The 10460-nt window shown below is 43.6% G+C and overlaps 1 protein-coding gene across 2 annotated transcripts; it reads left to right on the top strand.

Annotated features, from left to right (window-relative positions):
• Window positions 1–4318: 4318 nt before the first annotated feature.
• Window positions 4319–10362, top strand: LOC120965257 (protein FAR1-RELATED SEQUENCE 4-like). Of its 2 annotated transcripts, none has more exons than XM_073498090.1 (3): window positions 4319–4417; window positions 4816–4959; window positions 6110–10362. In XM_073498090.1, the coding sequence occupies exon 3, from the start codon at window positions 8361–8363 to the stop codon at window positions 9504–9506; it is 1146 nt and encodes a 381-aa protein (XP_073354191.1). In that variant the 5' UTR covers window positions 4319–4417; window positions 4816–4959; window positions 6110–8360; the 3' UTR covers window positions 9507–10362. The 2 variants fall into 2 exon arrangements, with proteins under 2 accessions (XP_073354191.1, XP_040246695.2); XM_040390761.3 differs by having other exon boundaries at window positions 6110–6961.
• The last annotated feature ends 98 nt before the right edge of the window (window positions 10363–10460 follow it).

The following is a 10460-nucleotide window of genomic DNA, read 5'->3' as shown; positions in this document are numbered from 1 at the left end:
GGGAGGCCGGACTTGGGCGTATCCGGGCGAGGAAGGCAGCAGGGAGGCTGGAGACGTCGGATCCGAGGCCGGGGCCGGAGGAACTTGATCCCGGCGATGACGGAGCTTCCGCGGGCGGCCATGGCATATCCCACTCGTTCCCTGTCAAGAGACAGAGAGGGTGAGGCGAGAGAGATGAGAGATTTCGAGAGAGCGGCACGGGGAGGAAGGGAGCAGGGCACGGCCTGGTGCCGCTGGTTGCCGGCGGCGGTGGCGCGAGGGGACGAGGCCGAGCGCTCCTGCTCGGGGCCTCGAGCAGCTACACGATCCATTCGGGATCGAGGGGAGAAGTGGCTTGCGCTGGTTGGTGGGCTGGATCGGGAGGGGATCCCGAGGAAGAGGGGACTGGAGGAGTGGCGGCGGCGCGATGGGATCGATGGGACAAGGGGGCTAGATTTTAGGGATTGGTCTAGGGTTGGACTAATATATATAGCAGATGAATTTAGGTTAGGGGATATTTGGTCCCTCCGATTTAAATCGGACGGTCAAGAAAAATAAGCTAGGAGAGTCCAACAAAGAAAACGGTGATGTTTTATAGACGTTAGGGGATGATCCGGACCCATCGGTAACAACAACCCGGGTCGGGTTCGGGACAATTTTCGGACGCGCGCGAGGGGTGGTCTGAGAGGGGTCGACAAAGACAAAGCGTCTGACAAAAGGCTCCGGAGAAGACAAGAGAGAAAACGAGGAGCAACGTTGCAAGTGTGGTTGGTCTCGAAACGGTCAACGAAAGCAAGGGGGGACGCGGCAACTATGAGCGGATGCAAGTTTTTAAAAACAATGACGGCAACGAGTGCCGATGCAATGCGGATGATGCCATGATGAGATGCAACAAACAAATAAAAAACGCAACTGACCCGCAAAACAAGGAAGGCATCTGGAGCGTCGGTCTTGGGGCGTTACAACACTCCACCACTACAAGAGGATCTCGTCCCGAGATCTAGGATGGCACCGGAGATAAACGGAAAGGGAAGAGAAGAGGTAAAACTAATTGCTTCTTAGACAAATGAGTGAAACCAAAGAACCTTGCGGGGTTGAACAAATCAAAAAAAATGACCCAACGGAGATAAGCGAATTGAGAGCACTCCGTAGTAAACGGAAGCAAGGAACACCATGAGAACCTTGAGGTTAAGTGACACGATAGATATTTAAACCACTCCGGTTAAAACAAGATAGGGAAGGAATAAGAATGAAATAATTTGGGCAGCACTCCGACTGTAAATGGAAGGAATTGAACATGATCTTGACAAGTGCACCTATACAATTTACCATTGTATTGGGTGTGTTGGGGACACAAGAGACTCTTTGTTATTTGGTTGCAGGGTTGTTTGAGAGAGACCATCTTCATCCTACGCCTCCCACGGATTGATAAACCTTAGGTCATCCACTTGAGGGAAATTTGGTACTGTCCTACAAACCTCTGCACTTGGAGGCCCAACAACGTCTACAAGAAGAAGGTTGCGTAGTAGATATCAGGGAACTTGTGTGCAAGACTCTAATAGTTTAACTATATCCTTTAAAGGTCAGATCAGCACACCATAAAAAAATTGAAATGTTTAGACTTCATTAACACATTTTAAAAATTATGTCTCTTTCTCACAATATAGAAAAATGTTACGACCGGCATTTGCCATGCTAGCCAACGTCACTCGCAAACGACACTAGTGGCGTGGCTTCCTGAGCCAACGCCACAAATTTGGCCCGGCCCAAAGTAGGGAGAGTGGCGCCCTTAAAATCCCCTCGTTCTTATCCACTCCCTCCACACAAATTCTATGCTTCTCACGCCGCCGCCCTCCCCCATTTCATCTCCCCCCTCTCTCTCCCGGCGTCGTCGATCACCCATGGTTCGTCGGCTTCTGACCGTCCTGGCCATGCTGTCGCGGCATGAACTTGTGGCCAGTGTGGACAACGTCGGTGTGATGCAGAGCTCAGTCGGGATTGCAACATTGCTACAACTACGAGAACATTTTTGATGTTGCAGACAAGCCATTGATGCAAGTCGGAGGTTTAGAATGTCGCCCATGTTTCAGAAACATCATCAGTGTTTGCAGACCAGGGGACGCAGCAGGACGTATGATGGGAGTTGATCAGCAGTGGGGACGCAGTCGGATAAAGTAGCGCCATCCTTAATTTAGCGGCGGGCTTGGGCTTGTTATTTATTTTAGGGTAAGAATTTGCTGGCCCTGAAGGGAAGCCCAGCCGTGGTCGGTTTGGAGCCCGTCCAGAAGGTGGTAGAAGCCCAGCCCAAAACGTGACCTACTGTGACAAACACGTATCATCACGGAAGTGTATTTTTTTGTAGTGCTTCATGGTTTCTTAAATTCCAGGAGATCCGTAACTCCGATTGCGCTGAAATTTTTACACGATTTTTTTCCATAAATTATCTTTCTTGCGCCAGAAGAAGGGCTCCAACCGACGTTCGAGGAGGGCACACGACACCAGGGCCTAGGCCCTGGTGGGTTGTGGGCACTGTGGGCCCCCGTTTGCGTTCATTCCACCTCCTAAAATTCACATATATTTCAAAATAATTCTCCGTAAAGTTTTATCGCGTTTGGACTTCGTTTGATATGGATTTTCTGCGAAATAAAAACATGCAACAAATAGGAACCGACATTGGGCACTGGATAAGTAAGTTAGTCCAAATAAATCATATAAGAAGTTGCCAAAAGTATGTAAAAGTTGAATAATATTGGCATGAAACAATCAACAATTATAGATACGATGGAGACGTATCACTAGCTAACTAACCAACCAAGATCACTAGCTAACTAGCTACATAGTAGCTAGGGTCGACCAAGCACGGAGAAAGAGATGTCACTTCTCTTTATATGTAGTAGCTAGCTAACACAATATGAAACCCCTAAACCCTCCAAAACCCCTAAACCCCCTTAAAAAAGAACCCTTTTGGTCCCGGTTGGTGTTACCAACCGAGACTAAAGGTCCTCCTACGTGAGTGCTGCGCAGCAGCCACGTGGAGCCCCTTTTGTCCCGGTTCGTAGACCAACCGGGACTAAAATATTTGGGCTTTAGTCCCGTTCTTTTTGCCTCTGTTGCTGAACCGAGACTAATGGGCCTCTGGAACCGGGACTAATGGGCTGTTTTCTACTAGTGTATCCCTTAAAGGTCAGATCAGCACACCATAAAAAAATCAAAATGTTTATACTTGATTAACATATTTGAAAATTTATGTCTCCCACTCACACTATAGAAAAATATTACCACCGGTAATCCCCGTGCTGGCCAACATCACTCACAAACCGTACTAGTGGCGTGGCTTCCTGAGAGTGGCACCCTCAAAATCCCTTCATTCTTATCCACTCCCTCCACACAAATCCTCCGCTTCTCACGCCGCGACCCTCCCTCATTCCATCTTCCCCTTCCCTCACCCGACGTCGTCGATCACCCATGGTTTGTCGGCTTCTGACCGTCCTGGCCATGCTGCCGCGGCATGAACTTGTGACCAGTGCGGACAACGCCGGTGATGCAGAGCTCGGACTGGATTGTAACATTGCTACAACTACGGGAACATTTTCGATGTTGCATATAAGCCGTTGATGCAAGTCGGCGGTTGGAACGTCGCCCATGTTTCAGAAACATCATCAGTGTTTGCGGACCAGGGGACACAGCGGGGCGTATGGTGGGAGTTGATCAGAAGTGGGGACGCAGTCGGATAATGCGTAGCGCCATCCTTAATTTAGCGGTGGGCTTGGGCTTGTTCTTTTTTTAGGGTAAGAATTTGCTGGCCGTGAAGGGAAGCCCAGCCGTGGTCGGTTTGGAGCCCGTCCAGAAGGTGGTAGAAGCCCAGCCCAACAAAGACAGGAGGAGGAGGTTGCCGACGTTCGCACGCCATGGGAGTGACTAATGAACAGTCGACTGATTTTAAATTGGTGTCAGGTCGTTTTTTATTCCAGCCAATGATTGACACGTGTCTAAGTATATACTCTGTCTAGAAACTCATTAGAACAGGAAAACGTATGTTTTCTCTCCTGCTTCAGGTCGAAAATCTGCCCAAGCCTCTTGGGCTCCTTCTAGTTTATGTAAAAGGAACCTGCCCCTGAAACGGGCCGCCTAGCAGACCCGTTAATGCGAAAACGCGAAGGCTGACTAACAAAAGGAACCCACGCTGCCCACCCCACCACCCCTCTCTCTCACCCGTTTAGCGGGCTGGGTTGGGCCCCGACCTCCACCCGCCCCCACCCCCCAGTCCTGGCCTTTCTGTCCTCCTCCTTCCATCCCGATCACCTCCTTCTTCTTCTTCTTCAAGTAAAGTCTGTGCAGGGGCGCGATGGCGGCTGACGGGGAAGAAGACATGGATCCTCCTTGCGATCCAGATTGGGGCTACTTGGAGCCGCCGCGGACTGCCCTCGCCCAAACTAAGGTACACCCCTCTCGCCCCAACCCACCCCACTAGTTGCATACTTTTCCTTACTGAAGAATCTTTCAATCTGTGAATAAAAACTGAAAATTCAGAGAAGACAGGTGCTCTGTGTTCATATTTTACCTAGAGAAAAATGTAGGGGGGTGACTGAATGTGAATTTCCAGTTCATGTTCATGGGGAGGGGGATGAAAAATTAGCTAGCAAAGAAGAACATGAGTGAAAAAAGTGATAGTGGCAGATTAACCTTGTGTTTGTAAGTAGATGCCACAAAAAGAAAAAAGGAGAAAAAATTGAGAGAATGTGACATTCGAAATGACCAATCCTTTAGAAAAGAGGCACATGTGAAACTACTTCCTAAGTTAGAGACTGATGAAAACTGAAAAAACATGCAATGCAGGGTTCAGTTGCTGCAAGTGGAGAACACACACCTGAATCAAATGAAACAAGCATGCAGGCTGAGCCGGAGGAAGCATGTGAGGGTGATGCTGCTTACGATCCAGAGCACAACCACATGGTGCCACCCCAAGGGGAATCATCTCAGGTAACAACACACTGCCCTCCCTTCCCTGAAATTTTCATTTATATATACATGCTGCATTTATGTGATCACCTTACTTGTGAATCATTTATACATAAAGAAAATGTACTAGAGTTAGATAAGGCTTGTGTCCCTGTTGTTCCACTTGGCAGAGAAGAACTCAATAAAAACATGATCACCTTCCTGCATAAATAACTGATAATCGATCAATCACTGAATATACAAACACTTAACATAGACTGAAGAAACTAACACAAACTGTGAAATCATGAACAAACTGAACAAAGAGGCAAAAATTGGACACTCGGGATAAAACCGAGGACATATATACTGAAACCTGATGACATATATGGAAGAAAACTGAGGACAAATACTGAAACCTGGATAAGACTTAAAATGACACTGAACCTAAAATACAGAAATCTAAAACTGAAAAAACTAAGGACATGACAAACTAAAAGAAATGACTGACAAACTAAGGAACACACACTGAATATGACTTAAAGAACTTGATTACTGAATCCAAAGCAGAAAACTGATGGAAAATAGAGGACTGATAGAAAGAATACCAAGAAGACTGAGAAGAATACCAAGAGGACTAAGGAATAAAGATAACTAATGATTGATAACTAAGAACTGAAACAGATGAATGATAGAAAGAAAAAAAAACTGAGGAACACACACTGAATATGACTTAAAGAACTTGATTACTGAATCCAAAGCAGAAAACTGATGGAAAATAGAGGACTGATAGAAAGAATACCAAGAAGACTGAAAAGAATACAAATTATGACTGAAATAACACTGAATAAGACAGAAGATCATAGAACAAGACTAAAATAATTATGACTAAAAAGTGACTGGATTTTACAGGTGAACAGCTGCGTGAATACAAATTGACTCAATGTGACATATGACTAAAAAGAGAGTAATGATAGAATTAACTACTTCTTCGTCACATATTTGTTCTTGAGTTTCTATATTGTATCTGAAAAAGAGACTGGATTTTACAGGTGAACAGCTGCGTGAATACAAATTGACTCAATGTGACATATGACTAAAAAGAGAGTAATGATAGAATTAACTACTTCTTCGTCACATATTTGTTCTTGAGTTTCTATATTGTATCTGAAAAAGAGACTGGATTTTACAGGTGAACAGCTGCGTGAATGAGGATATGCATGATATGTGCATTGGAAGCCAAGAAGCTCTGTTCATGCAGGTCGATGGAGGAAGGAAAAAATGCTTCGTATTTTTTATGCCTTACAACTTGTGTGCAAACTAACAAAAAGTAATTATGTGCATGAAACAGCCAAACTTCTCTTATGTGGTGCTGTTGAAGGGTTATATTGACCTAAATGGAGGCTCTCAGACAATGAATACCCAGGTGCGGGCAGATTCAAAATTGAAAAGAAAAAATTGAAAAAAATAAAAATAAAGATCAACTTTCGTCAAACTGACCGGAGTCGTGCTTGGGTGCTGCTGACATTGGTCAAACAAGTGATGCGGGTGAACCTCTTCTACATTCACAACAAACAAAGGCGGCTCAGGTCTTGGGTGGCGACTACACGTCCAACAGCACACCAAGCCTTCAGGTAAAAGGGCTGGGAAAAGAAAACTAAAAAGCAAAATGCGGAAACAGGAAAAAAGTGACAAACTTAAAACAGATGATGAAAAATATCAAAAAGGACATGTGATAGGTTTCAATGTTCCTTTTTTTCAGGATTTAGGCATGATGGGTGACTTTGTTGACGACCAGGACAATTCTCCCGTGCAAATGGAGGATCTAGGTGCACAAACAACAGCTTTTGAATTATCCAAGGGAGGGGATGATATATCGTTTAATGACTGTCAAGGAGATCCATGGAGATAAACCCTCTTTGATGATATTCGCTTGGATCAGGTGAGCAAAAATGTTTTCTAGTGAAGAAACTTAGAGAAAAAAACACAAAAGGGTATCAGTAAGCAAAAAAGAATAGAAACTATCATACTAATGGAAAAAAGAAAAAAGGAGATAATTTGACACACATTTAATGATTAACTCGTCACTACAACACATGCAGGTTGATACAAACAATGAAGGAAGAGACGGCTCTTCTGAGAGGGAGCAAAATCATACCTGGAATCTCGATTCGCCGACATGTGTGTACGCTGGTTCCTCTAGACAGTCTCGAGAGGCGGGAACATCAACTGATGCATGCCATCTGCAAGTGCAAGACAACAAGAATGAACATAATGAAAATCAATGAAGAAACAACAGAAGATATTTTGGAAAATGAAAGACGGGCCGCAGAAGGAGGGAACGACAGAACAATTGATAGCGAGCTGAAACCTGAAACAGGGATGCATTTTGCTACGAGGGAAGAAGCTCAAAAGTTCTTAAACTTCTATGCCTTTGTAGCTGGTTTCTCCATATCTGTTGTGTCGACTGCCCGCACAACCAGCAAAAAAGGGACAGAGAAGTTACAATGGTAACACTGAAATGCAACAAGTATGGGCATAATATAGAGGCCGAAATGGAAAACTTGTCTGTACAAGGAAAAAGCACTGTCATAGCGAAGACAGACTGCAAAGCACAAATGCTACTTTGAAAGATGGAAAATGGCGCATAACTAACCTCAATCTTGATCATAACCATGAGCTCAACCCTCGCAGTAGGTTTTTTAGATCTCATGTTTACATGTCTGATGAAGAGAAAGCATTGATCAGAACAATGAAAAGGTGCAACATACCTACGAGGAAGATAGTGGCAGTATTGGCGTACATAAGAGGAGGAATGGACAAGTTACCATACAACAAAAGGAAAGTGAGTAACTATGGTACAACAATAAACAGAGAATTGGAAAACAGTGACGTCATGGAAGTGCAGCAATACTTCGAGAACAAACAAGCTGAGAGCCCTGGATTTTGCTACTCAATGGAAGTATATGCAAAAAACAAGGTCAGGAGCGTGTTTTGGACAGATGCTAGATCTAGAATAATGTACCAAGAGTATGGGGACTGCATCAGCTTTGACACAACATTCCTAACAAACAAGTACAACTTGCCGTTTGCACCGTTCGTTGGTGTTTCTCCACACGGGAAGACGTACTTGTTTGCTTGTGCCCTTATTATCGATGAGACTGCTAACACATTCAAGTGGTTGTTCCGGCAGTTCTTAGCAGCAATGGGAGGCAAGGCACCCAAAACAATAATAACTGACCAAGACAGAGGAATGGAAAAGGCAATAAAAGCTGTGTTTCCACAAGCAACACACAGAACATGCTTGTTCCATGTGATGAAAAAAGCCGAAGAGAAAGGGTGCAGAGTGTTTCAACTGAATCAAGGGTTATATGAGGACTTTCACGACATAGTGAATAACTCATTGACAGAGAGAGAGAGAGTTTGAAACACTATGGCAAACAATGATTGAAACTTACAATGTGGGTGAGGTGAAAATTTTCCAAGACATGTGGGAAGCAAGGAAAAAATTTGTGCCAGTGTACTTCAAGACAAAGTTTTTCCCATTCATCCAAACAACAGCTAGGAGTGAGGGCACAAATGCTTTGTTCAAGAAGGGGGTTGGTGCACAGTTCAGCATGACAAGCTTCCTACGAGAATACCAGAGAATACTAGACAACATCCATGCAAATGAGGATGAGCTTGACCATAATGCAAAGCACAAAAAAGTTTCCTGGAAATCATTCAACACTAAGTACTACATCGAGAGACAAGCACACAGCCTGTACAACATAAGCATCTTCAGAAAATTTCAGCTCATTCTGAATGATGTAACAAGACTGCAAATTAGAGAAGAGGAAAAAATGAAACTATACATGGTGTACCAGGCAAAGAACTACTACAAACAAGAACACGAGACAAGGCTTTATGTGGTGCAAGTGGATACTGAGAAAGAAGATTACTCCTGCATTTGTTGCAAGTTTGAAAAGGATGGCATTTTGTGTTCTCATATTCTGAAAGTGATGGTGCACCTTGAGGTGGATAAGATACCAGACAAATACATAATAGACAGATGGAGGAAACAAGGCAAGAAAATGAATAAACCCAAGGAGATTCCACTCATATTAGATAATGACGAACTGAGATACAATGTCCTAGGGATGAAGCTAATGGGGCTTGGTTCAAACGCATCAAAGAGTCAAAGGAAGTTTGAATACCTGGTATCAGAAATGTTCAGGATTCAACAACACTTAATTGATATGGATAGAGAAGGAGAAGAAGAGATGGATGGGCAAGGAGAACAAACAGAGGAGAGCAACAGATCCAACAAGACAATAGGCACACTGACAACTATGGTGCAGAGTGGGGGCAGCAATTCAACTGTTGGGCTATTGAATCCTGATAAGGCACACACAAAAGGGCGCCCACGAATGATGACCATACAAGAACGCATAAAAACCAAGACATTCTACAAGTGCAGCCACTGTAATGATCCGGGTCACACAAAAAGGAAATGCACTAATCTGGATAAAGTATACGATATCCCCAAAAAGAAGAGATCTAGGAAGACAAACCAGCCAAGCACGGCTGATGGAGGTGATTCCCTATAAAAAACTACTAGAAAATAAATATAGCACTCCATTGACACACTCATATAAAAAATGTGAAAAAATGGTATTGTTATCGACTAACAAAATAACTCTTTTCATGCATATAACAGGGCAAGGACGGCAGAATGCTAGGAGGGAAAAGAACAAAGAGATCTACGCTACCAACATACCTACGGATGAGGTCTCCCAACTGCAACAATGACGTGGCTCCTACCCTGCAACTCTAACTCCATCTGCTTGTAACCTGCATGGATAGAGAACAAAGGAGTAGCCAGGACTATTTACATTTTCTGATTGTACAAACTTCATGTAAGAAAAAAAGATTGAGAGAAAAGAATGTTTACAAAAAATGTGTGAAATACCTTATAAGAAGCAAAGAATATGAACAAAAAAATGAGTGTGATGTTTCCATGTTATTTGAAATAGATGCGAACAGGGACTGATTCTAGACATCTTTGTTAGAGTCTTCATAGCAGTAGTGCGACTGAGCATGGCATCTATCAAAAAAAGAGCGGCGCATAGAGTGAGGTTTTAAAAAAAAATCACATCGATGGAAAAAGTGATACACACTGCAGAATGAAATTAGACACCTACGGGTTCAGACACTAAACTGAAAATGCCACAAGAAACCTAACCATGAACTAACCTGCAATGAAGAACACTAAAAAATTAGATAAAGATGTACCTCCACCATCATTGAGAATCAGAAATAGATGAAGACTCACTTGTTGCTGCACATGACACGGAAAAAATGAAGTGCCGAAGCAAAAGAAGCAGAGAGTGACTAAGCGAATGGGAGGGACTTACTGAGCACAATTTATTCCTTTAGGTACCGACTGCAAGATTAAAATAAGAAACTACAAAAAGAAAAACTGAAGACATACTAAATAAGACCGAGGGAAACTAAAAGAAAGAATAGAGAAGAAGATCTGACGCCAATCTGAACAATTAATA

This window comes from Aegilops tauschii, chromosome 5 (assembly GCF_002575655.3).
Source record: "Aegilops tauschii subsp. strangulata cultivar AL8/78 chromosome 5, Aet v6.0, whole genome shotgun sequence".
Taxonomy (NCBI): Eukaryota; Viridiplantae; Streptophyta; class Magnoliopsida; order Poales; family Poaceae; genus Aegilops; species Aegilops tauschii.
Note: the sequence above shows the minus strand (reverse complement) of the source record. Positions and strands in the feature narration are given on the sequence as shown.

What these genes read in the sequence shown, in the direction of transcription:
- LOC120965257 (XM_073498090.1), top strand. Translation starts at nt 8,361, where the DNA reads ATGATTGAAACTTACAATGTGGGTGAGGTGAAAATTTTCCAAGACATG.